Genomic DNA, 20,567 nt, shown 5'->3' with positions numbered 1-20,567 from the left:
CATTTTCTTTTAAACAATTAGCATTTTAAGCATTCTGGTAAGAATGATTTGCTTACACAGTCTGTACAAGGTTAGAAAAAATTAAAAAAGAGTTTTGATCTCTACATATTTAGTGTTTTCTTTCCAAGGTAAACATAAAATAAAGCCTCATTAAATTTAAGAATGATTTCTTAGTTCAAATTTTCAGGCAAACCATTTTAAAATAGCACATTTTAGTATTACAAGATAAGATTTTGCTTTTTATGAAGAGCTTGTGAAGTGCGTTCGTTAATTTTCTCAAATAATATAAGAAAATATCGAAATACTATTCAAATTTAAATATGTTCAAATATGTTTTTATTTCAGTGAAATTTTTACAAATGAATCACATTCGCATAGCTCCTGCGTAGAATTGTATAACTTAATTTTAAATTGTGTTTGTTAAGCTTCCAATTATTTTTATTGCCTCTCGAGTTAAGTTTGGAATTTAAATTCATGAGGAATTTTTCGAATTCTCTTAAGGGTACAGTACATTTATTTTGCGATTCATCAGAATTGCATATAAAGATGAGTTAAAAATGTGGGCTGGATTAGATTTACATATGGAAAGATCCTCGACTACAGGGTAATTTGCATATAATTTTATTCAAATGTTATTTATCAAAGTAGGAAATTTTAAGAAATTAAAAGCATTAGAGCAAATAGAGTTGATCCTTGAGCAATGCCGTTTGACAAGAAAAGGTATCGCATGCGTCATAAAAAATCCACGAATTTCTTTTAATTTTCAAATAGAAGATAAAATATCAGCTTATTGTTGACCAGAAGTTATCAATGGCAGATACCTAGTTCGCATATTATACATATATTATTAGTTCAAAGGGGCTTTGCTTCTGAATGACTATTGTTTTCGTTTTGCGATTTTGCGTTGAATCACTAATAATGTCCGTTTCACTTTTCAAACCAAATGTTGCCACCAAATGTTAGAGTCCTTTATTATAGTTGAAGAAATTAAATAATGAAAAATCTGCATAAATGTATGTAGATTTCTCGCATTGTGATAAAATAATGGTACGTAGAGCCATCATTTTGAATAACGCAATCCTCCTACGAATATGGGCCTGTGGAAGACAAATTTGAAATTTGGCAATTGTTTTATTTTCGATTTAATATTTTGTAAAACTTAACGAATTTTTGAGTAACAAACTCAAGTATTTGAAAGCGAGCAATAGCAACGTTGCACAGGGAAAAAAAAATCTACAGCGCGCAAGACTGTGTATCGGAAATTCTAAACATTCTAAAGATTCTAAAGATAAAAAATAATTTTGCGACATTGGTATTGAACTGAAATTTATGGTTTAAGTGCGAAGAGCATGATATTTAATAAATAAAGTAACACACAAAACGTTAAAAAACGCCCCTTTGTATATAATTTAAAATCTAAAATCTTTCAGATTTTTTTTTATAAATCATACTTTCAGTAAAATAAGTTAAGGAATTAAAATGATTCTGCATATATCGTAAGGATTAAAATATATGTGCTGTGATTTAACGGCACCTAAATGTTCGCTTCATCTTTTCAAATTGAATTATTAATTGGGCACTAAATGATACAATAAGCTGTAGATGTTAAAGGTTAATTTAAAGGGTTTATACATAGGAATCACTGTAAAGCTTTGGCCTCATTCCAAACTCGAACTCGATAACCTTTAACTTGCAGGTTGAATGAGTTAATTCACACAGAAACGACAAGAAAGACCTTTAATTCTTTATAATGCTGTATGCATTGCTAATACAACCATTAATGCAAAAAAAGTTTTAATAGTCGTGTTTATGCTCTATGAAAATAAGTGATAAAATATGTCATTGTTTTAAAACATTTTACACGTTCTTCACAACATAGGCAATTTTTTCTTTATTTTTAAAAATACTTCTGGGCTGTGCGATTTGCATGTAATATTTTCGACGTATTGCAAAACTTGGAAAAAAATCTATATATTTGTTGAAAAGTCCACACGCGGGTACAGTGTTCAGAGGTTCATTGTTCAAGGGTCAGTTACAATTTTTTGTTTTTTGTTTTTAAAATTTAAAAATAATCAGGTACCTAGCTTGTTGAGCTTTATTAATATTCAGAACGATTTTCACGATAAACAAAAAAAAGAGCTGATATAGAAATGTGAGGTCAAGGTGGGATCTCACCTGAACTGCATTCGCCGCTGAAGATGATCCTCAGACTCCTTCTAGATTTACAGGACTCCACCCGAAGTGTGCATTCGTTGATGTATGTTTTTCCATCTGATCCACAAACAGGCCTGAAGTCAGGAGAACAGATAGCGTTGCACCTACAGATCGGATTTCTGTTGTTATCCAGTTGGCATACCTGGGAAGCTGGACATTCCACTTCTTCGCACGGGTCTGAAAAGGAGAGGAAAGAAATAAGGAAGGAAGAAAGAAAATGTCAAGCTGCTATATAAGAAGCCAATTTAGCAAAATGTTCTCAGCTGTATCTGATTGCTTCTATTCTTAAGGCTAATTTTGAAATAAAGCCAATAAATTTTAACATGATGCAGTAAACTAGAACATATGATAAAAAATTAACTATATATAATTAACTATATAAGAAGATTAAAAAATTAACTATATAAGAAGCCAATTTAGCAAAATGTTCTCAGCTGTATCTGATTGCTTCTATTCTTAAGGCTAATTTTGAAATAAAGCCAATAAATTTTAACATGATGCAGTAAACTAGAACATATGATAAAAAATTAACTATGAATGATGAATGTGAAAATGTAAAAAAGAAAAAAAAAATTGAAGAATACTACAGTGCCCACTCATCAACGCGGGTCATGGTGCAAGAAAAAAATCAGCACGAAAAACGTCATCCCCTCGAATCAAAGTGACTATTCGAAATTAAAATTCAAAACCATATTTACACATTTACACATTTCAGTCAATAGCTATATAAACGTAAACTAAGAAAAAAATTGGAAAATTAAAAAAATGCTATTAGTAATACACAAAATAAAGCGCATACGCTAGTATCTGTGAATGCATATAATATTCAAAAATTACCTTAAAAGAAACAAGAAATTTTCAACAAACTCTCAGCGGTTTTCTTTATCTATTTAATTGCGGTAATTTAAGCTTTAAATTGCGGATGATCATATGGTTTCAATTCAGTTCATATTTTCTTTTTATTTCAAGCTCTTGCCTCGAAGTATTCAAATGTTTCTAATGTCTACTAATATGAATGTAAAATTTTCAATTGATTATTTTCTATCCGCATTCTCCATTTGTTTGAAAGTGAAATTCCTTTCATAATCTTCTTCCGCCTGATACAGTTATAATTGTGAGATCGCTTTAGTTTTAGTACAGGTTTTAAGCAACATCTCTCATATAACATCCAAAATCGAAATATATGAGTCAGTTTCATAACCAGGGAATAGTTTAAGTATTTTTTAACTATGGAGAATATTATATGTGTTTTGGTAATGAAGGGTAGTCGAATTAGAATAATTTTTATAACTACAAAGCAGACGAAGACTATTTGCTCAAGGAAAGCAATTTATTCGATTCATGTTACATATTAACATTAAAGAACATTAAAGAAGTGTATGATATTAAATGCGTTGTAAGGATTATGTTAATTTTATTAACAGTTACATTTTAAGTTAAAGTTCCATTCCTGTCAAATTCTTAACTTCAACTTACTACTTCCGGCCAGAACGTAGTTTTGGAATTTGCTGAATATTTAATGAGAAGGAGCGGTATTTAAACCCCGAAGTTACTTACTGAGAGAGAGAGAGAGAAACAGAGTTTCTGAACTACGCGCGTCTGCCTTTTTGACCGCTCTCTCTCTCAAAGTTGTTTTACGCTCGGCCGTAGTCAGGCCCTTGCTAAGCTTCGTAGTAAAATATGTTAAGGGGCCAACTCTCATTGAACCTTAATAGCTTTGGCTATACTCAGTTAGTTAATCTTAGTTTTAGTTTAATTCTTAGTCTTTTAAGTTCAAGTCCAAAGTGCGGACTTTATTTGTTAACTCCCAGGCGGAGTTTTGTTAAATCTTATAGAAATAATAAAGGGTTATTTACCCTTCTCTCTTGTTGTTTCCTGTCTTCGAACTCTAGCGATTATTCGCTTATCAGTTCCTAGGTTCCTCACTTCCAACATTAACTTAGAATTCCAAAGTGAGGTACCTTACAACGTGTAAGTGCTATGAAAAAATTTGAGTAATGGAACTGCTATTATCATTTTAAATGGCGAATAAAATAATATAATTCCAAACTGAGTATTGTGAACATGCAATAAATACTCTGTTTAAAATGTCTCAAGTACGGGTGGGCAGAGGGACCACACAGTAATTAACTGTACCGTAATAAGTCTATAAGGAGTGCTTTTATATTACCTTAATTACGTTAATTCTTACGAGTTTTCTCAAAAATGTTGTAAAGCATTTTACGTTAATCACCCAATTATTATAGTCTAAATCTTTACCATAACACTCTCCTTTTCCTTAGTCCTCATCAGAATGCAAATTAATTGGCAAGTGTTTTGAATGTTTTAGTATAGAGCTTTTGGTAGCGTCGCCTGCAGTTTACGCTATATCGCTCAGCTCTGTCAGTGAATATTCCGGTGTCAGCCATTTCGCTACCCGACGTAAAATGCACCATTGACCAACTATTGAGCCAACTTAAGTAGACAACAATGTGTAGTCTCCGATTACGTTACCTTTTAAAATCAAACTTTAAATACTCTAAGTAGCAGTGTTGTGATTCTACATACGAGCTATTCATTCTGTTTGAATTTAAATAGTTAATAAAAAATTTATTTTAACTTTCTTAGACTTTCTCTTAATATTTTAGGCACATCAAAAATTCGCTTTTCAGTCAGAGTCATTTGATTTTATTTCTACAAAATAGGCTTCCATAACATTTTTTCTAAATGTTACATTATGATTTTATTTTTAGGTGAAAATTTCAACAACAATTTATATATTCGGCCCCACTTAATTATCATAAAGTTTTATAAACCTTTTCACGAATCATGTTACCTTACAAAATCATGAAATAACCTTACTGAAAGATCGATAGAAATTCTAAACTGTTTCCTAATGCATTTTCTGAGCACGGCACATCTTCTAACATGTTTCTTTTAATTATTACACTATTAAAATACACTTGGATAGTACAAAATGCTTAATATTTCAACAAATTTATCAAACAGTTCTTCAGCATGTCTTATTTTGCTTTTGAATTTTTAACAAAATTTTACATTTCTTGATGAGTTTAATAATTAAGGAGAATTATGTATTAAAATATACATCGGTGTTATCTAAATTATATTAAAGGAACTTTCTTGTTGTCTGAATCATAAAATTACACAAATAATATGTGTAGAATGAAATATAGATAGGAATAGAACAATAGCAGAAATACGGAAAGAAATCCGATGTCAAGGCGAAATAAAAATGTTTGCATTTAAAAAATAAGATTCGAATCTCTACAACGCACATTTCTCTTCCCAAATTTTATACTATTCATTTTATAATGTTTACGTAGAATTTAGTATTTTCCATTTTCAACCATTTTGTTTTCGTTCGATCATATCTTTCCCTATGCAGTGTACCATTTGTTCTCCTTTTTAAAAAAACAGGTGAATTTATTATATGTAAGAAATATACAACTGAAGACGCATATTGCTCGTATATATATATATATATATAAGGAAAGTATATATATATATATATATATATATATACTTTCCTTAGTATATATATACGAGCAACTTATGAGGCACTTACGAGGCATACAGCAAATATTTACTAGTTTTTTCATTGAAACTGCTTGTTTTCTCATAAGTTATTTTCACACTTAGGAGGCATAGTTTTCGCTTGTTTTCTCATAAGTTATTTTCAAAACTTATGAGGCATACAGCAAATATTTATTTGTTTTTTCATAGAAAGATCAAAAGACAGGCATAGTTATAATTATCCATTCCAATTTAATTAACCGGTTTCTGAATTTCAAATAATGGCAATCATATTGGAAGAGAAACACGACAAAATTGAAAATTACCCAAAAAGGTAAGAATAATTTGGTGTAGGTTTTGAATAAAGGTCGATTTCAAGGGCGTCAGGTCTTGGATCTCTCTTCTTCAGAAGAAAAATGTTTTGCAAAAAAAAAAAAAAAAAAACAGGAGCGGTGGCAAATATTACAAATCAAAAGCAGTCGATGAATCAAAAGGGAAACAAACATAGCGCCATTTTGTTTCTGAAAAATATTAATGAAAAGTTAAAAACTAAGATATAAACCAATTAATATAATTTCAAAGGTTTATTACAATTTGTCTTGCCAGTTAGCTTAATTTTGGTTATCCATGTGCCTCTAGTTTGGTATCTATATGGCTTTTTTCTTTGTTCTACGCATTACTTTCGATATAAATATTAGCCACATTTCTCATTTTTTCAAAATATTTCTACTTCCGAAGGGGGACCTGCAAGACAAGAGGAACACGAAACGGGACCTCGAAATGGTTAGAGTTTAACTCAAAATCTGAGCCAAACTACGATTTCTATCTTTGCTGAACTCCAGATAACGATCAGTTGTAAAATTTACATTTCTCACTAATTTTTGCCGTTCATGTTTTTATTTCTGTGTTTATCAAATCAAAACACTTTTTATGGAATCGTAGTATCATTTAACGGGAAAAAACTCTAAAGTGAAGAATTGCTGCCATTCAGGAGTTGGGTAGGCAATAATGGGAACGGCAAGATTTTTAAATGTCTTGACAGAGACATTCGGTAGAAACAAGATCACAAACTCGAAAACAGAAATTAGTTTTTCTTTAGAAACAGTTCGAGTACTGGTGGGAGGCAGGACTAAATCATATAAGGTACACAATCTTTAAACAGCTTCACAGAAGACATACATGTTTCTAGGTAAAAGGGACAAAATGGTATCTGTTTGTAACTGTCTGTTTTGACACCGGGATTGTGGTTAGTGACGTTATCTGCCGTACCGAAGGGCCCGGAATCGAACCATGGAGAAGGCATGGATGTTCATAAATGTATAGTGCATGTACGGAATGGAGGCATTCTATCTGCGAGCCGAAAGTCCTCTTGAGAGGTTGATGGTAGGATAAGAGGAATAGGAGACCCTAGTGTCCATCCCCCGGGGTGTTATCTTTTAAAATTAAAGTCGTATTCTCATTTGTATGGTGCTCAAGATTCTTGCCAACGACAGGCTCAATCTTGCACTCCTTACCACAATACATTTCGTGGGCTTGATCTAATGTTACTTTGAGATAAATGAGATAAGTCACAACAACACAACAGCAATATTTCAGACGCAAATGAAACTTCTAAATCGAATCAAACTCTTTATAGAGAACGCTAAAAGTGGCTACAATGGCTGATTTTTGTTCATTGTTGGTGGTGCGTGAATAGATGACCAAACCTTGGTTAATCAAAGAAACAGGCATTTCATTTCATTTTTATCAAATGTTTTGTTTCACTAACTTAGGAATTAACAGAAGACCTATTGATGCACAGAACATTAGAGATGGATACTTAACAAAAATGTGTTAATGATCTTTTCAATGATCAGTGAACATTCAGTTTAAGGTCTGATCGTAAACACCTATATATCGGAAAATACCCAGAAGCACATAATATTCATGTTCGTAACATGCCCCCTAAGGTAATGCAGTGTAATGTAACGCAATGGAACGGCAAAATCAATTACCTTACTGACATGCGCGTTTTCTACAGAGCATGAGAGCCAGCTCCCTGGAATTTAGCATTGCTACTGAGATGGCTTCCTAGTACTGAGATTGATCTTATAGTCTTACATAACATAATTAGAAATGCATTTGACCTGCCTTTCCTTTAATGAAATAAAAACGCGTATACACACAAATTAAAACTAATTGATGGTTCTGAAATGTGGTATTGAATGCCTAAACTGGACGGCTAAATTTTCTGATTTGATTTCCAAAATTGACTTATCGGACACCAATTGAAGAGTTGCTGTTATATGCCCTTACAATACTTTGAAAATAATATTAGTGAAAATATGGAAATAATACTCTTCCAATTCGAATCATTGAAGCTATAAAATCGTTCTGCCATTTTTTGCATCAGGTAGGAGAGGCGGCATAAAGCTTTTATAAGCATGTAAGACTAGTCGTACCACTAACTGAACGTTAGTGGTGAAATGGACAAACACACATATATTACTGGAGTCTCTAAATTGATAAATGAAGGCCCATACTGCTCGATCCCTAAAGATCCTTCAACTTCGGACCTCATGAAAGTAAAAAGTGCTATTAAATCTTCCCACATTCTGCCAACTCAGTTGAAGAAATCACTTATTCCGCCTATTACTAATTGCGCTAGACTTTATGCTCTTCCAAAAGTCCACAAAACCGGTATTCCTTTTCGACCAATTGTTTCCAACATAGGTATTGCTTCATATCCTTTGGCCAAATATTTAGTTTCCAGATTTTCTCCTCTACTTGATAACAATATTCACACTGTAAAAAATTCTGTTGAAGTCATTGATAAACTTAAAAATATTTCTCCACTTCGTTCCATTATGGTTTCATTTGATGTCAAATCACTGTTTACTAATGTTCCGGTCGAAGGAGCACTAAATTGTCTTGAAACTAGGCTTCGGGAATTTCACTTCACACATACTGAAATTAATGAGTTGGTTTCGCTTACTAAAGTTTCTCTAAGTCAAACCCACTTTGTTTTCCAAAATGCATATTTTCGTCAAGTTGAAGGATTGGCTATGGGTAATCCTCTCAGTCCGGTACTTGCTGACATTTATATGCACTATTTTGAGATGAAATTATTTGATAAATTATCTTTTCGTCTTTGGATTCGGTATGTTGACGACACTTTCGCACTTTTTGACGGTTATAAAGAGGATTTATCCGAGATTCTATCTATTATGAATTCAATTGATCCAGCCATCCAATTCACTCTTGAAATTGAATCCAACAATTCCCTCCCCTTCCTCGATATTCTTATAATCCGCAATGAAACCGATTTTAGCACCACTGTGTACCGTAAACCCTTTGCAGTTTGTTTACCACACCATGCCAAGTCATGCCACCCTGTTAAGCAAAAAATGGCTTCTTTGTACTATTATGTTTTCCGCGCGCTAAAAGTTTGTTCCTCCGAATCTTTGCTTACCAATGAACTTAATTATTTGAGAGCAGTTGCGATTGACCGTGGATTTTCTCCCGTGATTATTGATATAAAGCCGTCAAAAAATTTTCAGATTCACATCAAAGAAGACATTCCACTGTTAGAAATAATATCAATGACCTTGTCGTGCTTCTATTTTATCCTTCTGTTAGCTATAAAATTGCACGGATTCTCCAGAAATTCAATTTTCAAGTCGGTTTCTCCCCTATTAATAAAATTCACCCTTCGATTCTAAAAGATTGCGTTTCTGTCTTGAATTCTTGGGGAATTTATAGTATATCATGTCAGTCTGGTTTAAGATATATTGGTCAAACAAAAAGAGCGTTGAAGTTTCGTATCAAGGAACATGAATCTTATGTCAAAAAAGGCGAAATTAACAAGTCTTCAATAGCGTATCATAGCTGGACTTTTAACCATAATTTTGATTTTGGGTCTTCAAAAATCATCCAAAAGGCTTCTTCCATAGGCGAATTGGATTTTCTTGAGGCTTTTCACATTCACAAAGATTTAGAAAGTTTAGTTAATGATTTGAAGTCCAATCCAGTCCTTCCTAATGCCTTTAAAATTCTACTGTCTTAATTCAATTATTTTTGCCGATAGATGGCGTTACCTCCTCGCACTTGGTACTACCAGAGGGTATAAAAATCCGTTCAGTGGTTGCTTTCCATTATTTGAAGTTCAGATTTTGAGCGTAATGTGCATTTGCCCCTCGCTCCCTATTTTAACTTCGCTAATATTTCTTTATGCTTGATCAGACAGCCTGGCTCAGTAAAAGTAGGCGGCCAGTGCAACTCTGATTAAAAATCTAGTTATAACCACGTGCAGTGCTGATAAGCACCACGTGTTTCTGTGATTCCTATTTTCTTTCTATGTATTTCTTTCTCCTGATGAGGAGGGACCTTTAGCTGCCCTCGAAATCGATTGAGTGTTTCATTATACCTACGCTAAATATAAGGTTGTTTTTTACGATTTTGATTGTCACATTAGCGTGTTTCTCTTCTAGTCTAGTTTGTGCTATCAACCGGCATTTTCGAGAATATTTTACTGTTTATTGTTTTACCACGTGCACCATTTTATTTACTTCTTTCCACGTGGCCATCATTTTTTCGGATTTGGTTTATGCTATCAACCGGCATTTTCGAGGTAATTCTATATTTTTTCGGTTTACCACGTGCACGATTTTGACTTTCGTTGCTTCTTTCCACGTGGCTATTGGTTTTCAGTATTGGATGTTTCTCTCCTTTTGGAGAGAATTTCATTTGTTGTCATTTGTTGATGAAAATTGTCTTCATTATTTATTGGTGTTTTTTTCATGTTATAAGTAATTACTTGTTTGGACTTTCGGAATTACATTTCTTTTGTTCACTTGTTTCTTGCTTGTGCCCTTTTCACAATATGTCCACTGACAGGAACCGATTTTGTAAGTTACGCCTTAAGCGTACGAAATTCTTGAATCATCTACAGTTTCTACTTAAATGCAAACATCAAAATTGATTATTACACATTACATTGATTATTTTGCCGTAGTTAGAGGAGGGTTTGGAACACATGCCTGTTTACCTCTGTTAGACACCAGGCGTTCCAGTCCTCCGTAACCTACCTACCTACCTATGTATTTCTTTCTCCTGATGAGGAGGGACCTTTAGCTGCCCTCGAAATCGATTGAGTGTTTCATTATACCTACGCTAAATATAAGGTTGTTTTTTACGATTTTGATTGTCACATTAGCGTGTTTCTCTTCTAGTGTAGTTCTAGTCTACTTTTACAGTTATTAGTAGTAGTTAGTGGCAACAGTAGTGGTTAACTAGTGGTGGTAAAGTTAGTCGTAAAACTAGTCTTACTAAGCAATATTAACAAGGAAGAGTATATGTAACGCTATGTAAGTATATCTTCGCTATGTAACTGTCAATGTAATTATTATTAACCCTCTGAGTGGCACCGTTTTTGGATCTGCTCACGAAGTCCATTATTAAAACGTCATTTAATATCTAAATTTGCGTATATACATTTAAGTGTGTGTTTTCATAAATATCTATCCATTAAGATGGTATTTACATCATTAAAGAAAATAAAAAGTAAAATATTTTGAACTATAAACTAATATATACTAAGAGACCAAAAAAATCTCAAGACCGATTAAAGGCGGTCATGCCGCTCAGGGATATCATCGAGAGCAGAATCGCTTTTGTATCTTAACTTTTTTTTAATTTAGGAGCTATATTTAAGTTAAAACTTAATACGGCCGTTAAGGTCATTTTGATAACCTGCTGATCTTAAAGTCTCTGAATCACTTATTTCTGTAATTATTTAGTTATTCCGTACTTTATGAATCACTGATTTGGCGTCAAATTATTTTTGGAGTTAAAATAATAATGCAATATCTGTTTTGTTGACATATGATATGTTAAATAAGACATTTTAGAAACAAATATATTTTCCGAAAACAGTTTGCATAAAAATAAAAACATTATTGCATCCTTTTCGAAAATCCAAGCCTCATATATGTCTTCAGTAGTTAACAAATTGATGATCTAAGGATCCTTTAAACAAAGAAGCAGAAAAAGGTGCTCAAGGCATTCTAGTATAATGAGAATCAAATGAAATCAGTAATGTTTTATCTTGAGTGAAAAGGAAAGCAAGACCCCTAATTAAAATTGAAAAATTGAAAAATTCACAAATGTATAAAAAATTAGAAGATTTACTGATGCGAGAAAGCCACTTATTAGATACTTTTCATCGGAAAAAAATAAGTCATCGAATATGCAACAATATTATATAACGAATGATTTGTTAGATTCTACCCTCTTAGAGTCAATTGGTGCTGTATATTGAAATTTGAGTATTTTAAACTGCGGATTCCGGACGATACCCGAATTTTCCTAGTAAGCTACCCGGGTGTTCGGATCCGCTCTCACCTGTCACCTCTTAGCGTCAGTTATATGATATTTATTGCGAAATTTTAAAACTTTGTTTTGATAGCTTAATATATGATTACCACTCTGACAAAAATTACCGTAAATGTGTCAGCATTTCGTGTTAAAACGTTCCAGGCTGAGAATTTTACAACTAACAGAAACATGAAAAGAAATTTTAAATTATAAATATCTAATACTATGAATGCAAAATGTTGTAAGAGCAAAAAAGGAGAAGAATGAGTTTATAATCGAATTTTCAGGATGAGTTTGAGAAAAATTAATTTTCATAAGAAGAAGATTAGTACTATCATCATATAAGGTATTTCTGCCAACTTTCCAGCAAGCCTTCGATGTGTAACGGTAGCGCACACTGCGGGTATTCGAGAGGCCCCAGGTTGGAGTTCCAGCGAGCTAATTGCACATATTTTACGTCTCCAGCATCAAAAGGTCCTAATGTCTCCACAGTGGCGCCCTAACTAAAAGGTGGTGGACAATACTTCTTCACCATCAGGATGTGATGATTATGCCCCCGATACGCAGCCGCTTTTAAATGGAGTGTGTATAAGGTATTTTCTCCCTCCTCCCACCATGCCTTAGTGAGCACACTCGGCGCGTGTTCGAGAGGTCTAGGTTCGAATCCCACAGCAGGCAATGCTCCATTTTTGTGTCTGTTGCTTTAAAATAACCTAATGGCTCTACAGTCTTGTACGTTACCCTATTTATAGTGATTTGTTTAACTGCTGATTTAAGTACTTACGATGAGAAGCCTCTAAAACCAGAACTTGTTCTTAATGATTGAAGCATGGTTCAAGAGCAGCTGTGGATGAATAAATCTTGTATGGGAAATAGAAGAGTATAAAAGGAGTAGTTTCTTGTTTGGTGGAATGTAAAAGTTTGCAATTTGAGGGACAACTAAGAAATATTTTCGGTTCACAGAGTTGCAAATGCTATCATTTACTCGCTAATAAACACGAATCACGTTCTGACGTAGCGTGATGAGCTGATAAGTTTAAAATCTGTAGAATGTAGTTTATTTACATAGTTTTATTTAAAAGTTACCGAAGTAACGTCGGATATATGTTATTTATTGGGTTACTCTTGAAAGCTAATTTGCTCGCATCGTAAAATATTTTAACGCCCATACGTGGCGCGGCCTCGGTAACTAATAATTCATTTGACACGTTTGAAAACCAAAAAAAGAACCCGTTGAGAACAACGTTTACAACTTGTGTGAAAAGAATAGAGGATAGATTACCAAAAGAAATTCCCGATGTGAAAGCAACTTCAGTTGTAGGTTCTTAGCTAAAGGATAAATTTATACGTTTAAAAAATACCAGAAACAGCTTTCTATATTTATTTTAAAGGTAAAGAAACTGAAAAAGGAATTCAAGAAGATTTTTGAATCTGCTGAAACATATCGTGATAAATTTTCGTAATTGCGTTCAAAATTGAATAATTACCGAGCAGTAATTTCTGAAATTCCTGAAGACGAGATTATTCTTGAAGGGAATAAATTCTAGTATTCGCTTCAAGTAATATCCCGAATTCAAAAGCAAGGATAATGATTGCAAGTTATGACTGTGAATTATCCAAAGGCGATCTGTCAACTCCAGAAACGTTCCACACGAGAGAAATTTACTTTTTTAAATTTACGTGGGAGATCTGTTGATTATGGTCGTGAAAAATGCGGTTTTGGGGCGTTTGAAGGTAGACCTATAGGCACTATGTGATGAACTAAAAGGAAACATACGAGCGCTAGAGATTAATTTGGTGCTAGGAGACAATGTAATCTGTGCTATTTTTACACAGCTGTCTATGAAATTGAATTGTGGCTGTTTTTCGCAAAATACTTGCCTAGGAAATGTTTTGTTAGGGAAATATAATATTTCTTAAATGCAGAAGAGTAAAGAAATTATTTGTAATGTTATAGCTTTTCAAGTGAATAATTTATCAGCTAATCAATTACGGAGGTTAGAAACTATTGGGATTTCATACCATGTTGAAGATAAAAAGAAAAACATGGAGTATGCTGGGGTATTAAAAATTTAAAGAATATTCTCAAAGTCCCACCAGATGATAGATACGGATTCCGCCAAGGTTACTAAATAAAGAATTTCCATCAAAAGAAAGCTGTCGCTTGCTTTAAAAGTGCTCAACAATAAGTTTTCCATAATTATTTTTAAGTTTCATTATACTGTTAAATATTTATTTTATCCTATAATAACAAAATTTCATTTCAGAGGCAATAAAAGTTATAATAAGACGTTTTGTCTGAATTTTCTGACATATTAAACAATTTTCCTTTGATGCATTCATTTTTTGATTATGCGGCCTACTACATCATATCTCTGATTCCATATGAGATAAGTTACCCAATGTGTTTATTAAATACTTCATTACTATAATGATACGTTAAATACAATTTATCGCATCATTCCAGATTTCAGTAATTTTAAGCGTAACGGTTTGCGCTATAAATTATTTGATACAATTTAAAATGCCAAGCTTTTAATGCGAAGATTCTAAATAAAATACCTCTCATGAATTAGTTGCAGTACTATGAATTAGCCGTTTAATTTTGAGAAAAGTTTAATCGAAATGGTCTAGGGAAAGGCAGTTAAATAAGAGTGTTCTAAGAATAGTTATTTCCAGTTATAACAGTTTCCGTTACAATCAATATGTTTTTCTATGGCTCTTTCTACTTCTTTACTATCAAAGATTTACGTTACAGCAGCAAACTGACATGTTTTACAGAAATCGGAAATTGAAATTTCTGCCCGAGAGGAGACTGAATGAATGAACCAAAGAAAAGAAAAAAAGATCAGCGAGAAAATGTGTCTTTAGCTACTGTCTTGTTTAAAAAAAAAGAAAAGAAAAATGATAGCAAATAATATGCTTGTCATACGTTTTTAGCTTAAAAAGATCTGTCTTCCAACCTCACTGCTGTAGATGCTGTTCTAGTGTAGCTCTTTTATTGGAGGATTTCGTCCGCTTTAAACTGCAAGAAAGATTTCGTATTGACTGGCGTTATTATTTTTATAATTTTTGGTCGAATATTTTTATTTTCGAAAACAGACATTTCAGAATTTTTCATGGGTAGTTAAAACAGCAAAAACGTAAATGAGTACTTTAAGAACCTACGAATAGAAATTCGCCCTTCGTAATATGAAGGTTTATTTTTAATTTTCATTTGAGATGTACTGTGTTTCTAAAATTTCTTATGCGGCCTTAATTTTGCAACAGTGCGTCGTAGACGTGTACTTCTAATTAAAAAATGCTTTAAATAACACAAGTGTACATATTACGGTATTCTTTAATTTAAGAAAATTAACTTCATACAAAATTACAAAATTTATTTTACATGGTCTTTTGTTCGATATTAGGCTACGGAAGGTGTGTACTCATTATAAAAGCAAAACCCAAAACGTGAGACGTAAATACGACGAGACGTGATCGAGGTCTTAATTTCAAAATTTAAGATCTTTGCTTTTTGGGCTTTTTTTTAACGATTAGTCAAAAAATGGATCAATGTTTTCCCTTTAATGTCATTCACTGATACTGGTTTGTAAATTGCAGTGTATAAAATGTTTCCATTTCTAAATTTAAAATATTCCGTATGTCAAAAGAATTTTCAGTAGTATTAGGCAGTACAAGTAATTTATAAGTTTTTAAATGTTAAAAATACGCTAATGATACTCACACGCTGTTTTGTTAATTTGGGTGCATAATCATATGTTACGAAATGGTTGTGCATCAATACTGAAATCTAATGCGTTGATGCAATTCTCGTGCACTTTTATTATTTCAGGATCGTAATCTATACACATACAAAAAATCATTACATTAAAAAGAATCTTGCCGCAATAGGTTTCAAATAATGCTATGAATTTAAATTTATTCAAATAATGTTATGAAACTGGTTGTGTGCTAAAACTGAAACCTCTCACTTCTTTCTAGAACTCCATAGATTTTATGAATAAGATATTTTTGATAGAATATGTGTTGATCAAAGCGTTTCACGACAGTTTTCATTACTTAATCTATTAGCATCGAAAATATTTCTCGGACTGATATTTCTTTTTTAGTTTTAAATTTAAATATTTTGCTCCTTAATTTTTTAAAATATGATCTAAAATTTAACACTAAATGCTTTGGCAATTTTTTATCGTATGAGAGTTAAACTTTTTTTATATATGTTTTAGAATGAATGCAAACTCTTACTAAATCAAAAGGACACCCTATAAAAAGTTTGATTTTGAACATTTTAGTTAATTGAAGCATTTTTGTGATTAGAAATACATATAGACATATATATTCGAAAATAAAGGTCATGTTATAATATTTACGGACATGATGCAGGATATATAAATGGTGCTCAAGTGTACTGGTGTTTGTCAAGTTACAATGAAGTTATTACCTGATAAATCCATCGAAAGTTGAAAACACCATTAAGGCGAAAATATACTGAAGAGCCTAACACGTATAATAGCATCATCACATATTTCGGTCTATTTTAAGATGAGCATAAGCGACATACATTAGCTTATAACTGAACAAAATTACTCAACACATTCTCTGTCTTCTGAAACATTTTGCCTATTTAATGCGTTTTTTCCATATTGTATATTGAAGGAGAAAAATGATGTGTCCTTTAAGAGTAATAAAAAAATATAGATATAATTTTACAAAATCTACCAATATGAATTGTAGGAACTACTTTTTAAAATGCTTACCTTCGTTTAAAAAAAGGACTTTAAGTATATGCTCAGGATTAATATTTCAGGAAATAATCCATCGTTATCAAACAACGACGAGCAACACATTTTCTGCTAGGTCTGTTTTTGCTTCATGTAGTTTGAGCTGGCTTATCGATGTCATCATCCTATTTTTAAATGGTTGATCTAATCAATTTCGGAAATTTTACGACTGTAAATTTACGACTGTAAATCAATGCAGTAAAGGTGCCCGAAGTTAAGTGGTGTGAATGGTTACTGGTAAATCTCTAATTGTTTCCATTAGAATATTATTAAATGACAGAAAAGAAGAATTCTCTGATTAATTTCATGCAACTCATATTTAACCTTGTTGCTGTTATTGCTGCTGTTATTTATGCTCACTTGTCTGACAGTAACATCAGCCCAAGCCCACGAAATTCCTCGTGGCAAGGAGGGCAAAATACGCCTGCCGTTGGCAATAGCCTTGAGCACCTAACAGGTGACAGTGCGATTTAGCTCAGTTCCACCCCCAATTTGATGGAGAGCACCCTGAGGGGGACGGATCCGAAGGTCTCTCACCCTTCTCCTCTTCCACCAAACCACACAAGCGAAATTTCGGCTTGCCGCATATTTAGAGTGCCGCCATGCCGCAGCGACACTATACATTTACAAACATCCATGCTTTCTCCGAGATTCGAACTCGGCCCTTTGGCACAGAAGTTAGCTAACCACTATACCGGTTATGCGGCATATTTACCTCAAAGGATGAGTGAATAAACAGAGAGGATAAATGTTTCTTTATTCAAATATCACGAAGCAGCTTATTACAAATAAAAGCATACATGTTTCGACTCGCCACCTTATTCGGTTAGATTTGGTATCTTCCGAATATATCCTACTGTAAAATGATATATGGATTCAAAAAGTACTAGTCTGGGAATACGTCAGACGGTTGCAACGGTGAAATACATTAAACACCCGCAACTCGTCAGACATTCGCAACAGTGAATAAAATGTATTCCAATAATTAACTTGAGCGTACACGCAAATGTAAGGCATCATATTAAATTTGTTTTCCTCGTATTTCAACATTTTATGAATTCAATCCTGTATTATCAGATAATATCAATCCTATATTATCAGATAATACCAATCCTATATTATCAGATAATACCAATCCTATATTATCAGATAATACCAATCCTATATTATCAGATATAGCATCAGATAAGGAAGGTGTTTTCCTCCAACTTGTATGATCTTAGAATATTGCCTTGAGGCTAGAACAAGAGATGTGACAATGAAATTACTGTAACTGTCATCTACTCAAGTTTGAAAACAAGAAATTTATAACATAAAAATTTTTACTAATGACCATTTGAATCCCATGCTAAATTAAGACAAACACCAAAACTGTTCGTGACAAAGGAAGTCCCAACAAACCTAAATAATTAACTAATTATGCATTTAATATATGAAAGGCTGCTATCGAAAACTACCTTACGACATTAAATGCCAGTAAGAACTGAATGGAAGAAATTCTTTGTAAGATTCTAATAAATATGCGACAAATTCTAGTCAAAAGAAAGCGTAGAAGATATTTTCTCTTCTAGGCTTCGGGTTCTGAAAATAAAGTTGTTGCCCTGATACACGAGAAACGTAATTTAATATATATACCTCTTTTCTAAATTGATTTTTCCTTTTTCGTATTTATCAGATGACTTCCTAAACGGTAAAATTTCTCTTTCCCTGTCTATCTTTGGAATTTTCGGAAAATATATATGTGTATATAATTTCGTTGAACTCTCGAAAAGCTTAGATATATAGATAGATAGATGATACTGTTTGCTATCTAATATATATCCAATAAATCTTAAATGCATTGGAATTTATCAGAAGTTTCTGTGTGTACGATTTTTTCAACTTTTTAAAAGCAGCAATCGTTTTATCGATGTAGAAAAAGGAGAGTCATTTCATCTCTCAATTCTGTTAGTTTTTTTCAACGTGTATCGTGTAATGGTACATTTCATTGCCTCAATACTTGGCGATTCTTTCTATCGCTCTGTCATTTCATATTTCTTCAATGGAGGATTAAACAGAAACTATTCCGAAGGAGAACATTTTTAAAGTTACTTGTACACAGATATTTGTATCTTCGTGGTTATTGTATGGAAAGGCTATTGAATGTAAAATATTAGTTTGTGCATGAATATTTGTACGAACTACTAAACTTTTAAATTGTCATATTTCTTTCTTTTTCTTTTAAATCTATATTTACTTTTGCCCACTTCACAAAATATTAGGTGCATGCAAAAAGTTCCAATGCTACCTATAAACGGCTGTATTAAATTGTTTGACGAGAAGCGGTAAAAAAACCTTGCCACAGGTATATAAGCTCACACCTAGTTGCAAGGTAAAATGAATTTCTAGTTTATTTGGCATAGCTGCCGATAAGACGCACATTCAAAATGCATTCTGTTCTTCTGCTAGCATAATTTATCTGTTTACACGCTTTTGAATTGTTGTCTGTGTTTTTAATTTCTATTTTCTTATTTTACCTTCAACATTTAACGATATTTGATAAGAAAATCTTTCTGGTTACCTTTCCTTGATGATATACACAGGATTTTTAGAGCTATTTATAATTCGTTTTCTTACAGAAGAACATTCATCATTTTCCTATCGTTGCCACTACATCTCGATCAAATAATTCACAAAGCGGTAATACACGATTCTATATTTTTAATAATGGAAATCGTTCGAAAAACATAGCTTGCAAAGGAACGTCATTAATCAAGTTATGACATTAATATATAAAATTTTGCATTCGAAAATTAAACCACTTCAGTACAAAATGTGTATTACAAGTACAAGATATACTATGAAATGCTGAATAAATTTAATTTTCCCGAAACGATCATTCAAAATATACAATCCGTCTGTTCAAGAAATCTTTTAAAGTTTCTATAACAGGATAATATCAAGTTCTACTTCCACATTGCTTTGATGTAATTCTAGTAAATAATATTCTATTTATATCCAAGTGTGCCGAAGAAGCTAAAAGGCATATAAATGTGTAGAACGTTCTATGCCACAAGATACAAGGCATCTTTTGAATATGGAGATGTCTAGTAATTATAACGTTCATCAAATCGCGGTCTCCCTCAACCATGGCAATGATCAGCCACACGCTGAGATACATTCATTTTAACTCTGTAACTATTCAAGTGTTGCAGCTGGAGGGCTTTACAGTCAGCACAGCTTTGAAAAGCTCCAGGGAATGAATGGCATGCAATTCATTTCGAGCACATATGTCCCGGAATGATGATCTTTTCCTCTTTATCCAGATATGAATAACTTCCATTCACCGCCTTTTGCAAGTGAAAGTTTTATCACAGAAATTCTCTATAAGATGTGTCATCACCGTCTCTCCTTCAGCACTAGAAACTCTGGTTTCATTAATATTTTTCTAAAAATAAGATATTTGTTGATGCATTGAAGACTAAGTAATGGTCTATAATTTCTTATTCCTATTAATGGTAAAGAGTTAAATAATCTCTCTTTAGTAACATGACCTAATAAATCTAAAAAGAAGCAAGATAAGGCAACCCATGACATAATACAAACTCATAGAAAATGACACTAATTTTATAACGCGGAGGGGAAGGGAGAAGTTTGTGAACAATCGCGTGGAAAATAACAAAATTTTACAAACCATTTGATACCTAGAATTTAAATTAACAA

The 20,567-nt window shown here is 32.7% G+C and overlaps 1 protein-coding gene across 2 annotated transcripts in view; it reads right to left on the bottom strand.

Annotated features, from left to right (window-relative positions):
- Window positions 1-20,567, bottom strand: part of LOC118203430 (agrin-like) — a 686,914-nt gene that overhangs the window by 426,608 nt on the left and 239,739 nt on the right. For both annotated transcript variants that reach the window (XM_085810654.1, XM_085810655.1), the window contains exon 2: window positions 2,176-2,391. In XM_085810654.1, the coding sequence (XP_085666780.1) occupies window positions 2,176-2,391 (216 nt within the window). The remainder of the gene's footprint in view (window positions 1-2,175; window positions 2,392-20,567) is intronic.

Source organism: Stegodyphus dumicola, chromosome 2 (genome assembly GCF_044657685.1).
Source record: "Stegodyphus dumicola isolate Sdum_Otavi_A_Nest chromosome 2, ASM4465768v1".
Taxonomy (NCBI): domain Eukaryota; kingdom Metazoa; phylum Arthropoda; class Arachnida; order Araneae; family Eresidae; genus Stegodyphus; species Stegodyphus dumicola.
The sequence above is the reverse complement of the archived record's forward strand: the minus strand, read 5'-3'. Positions and strand labels throughout refer to the sequence as shown.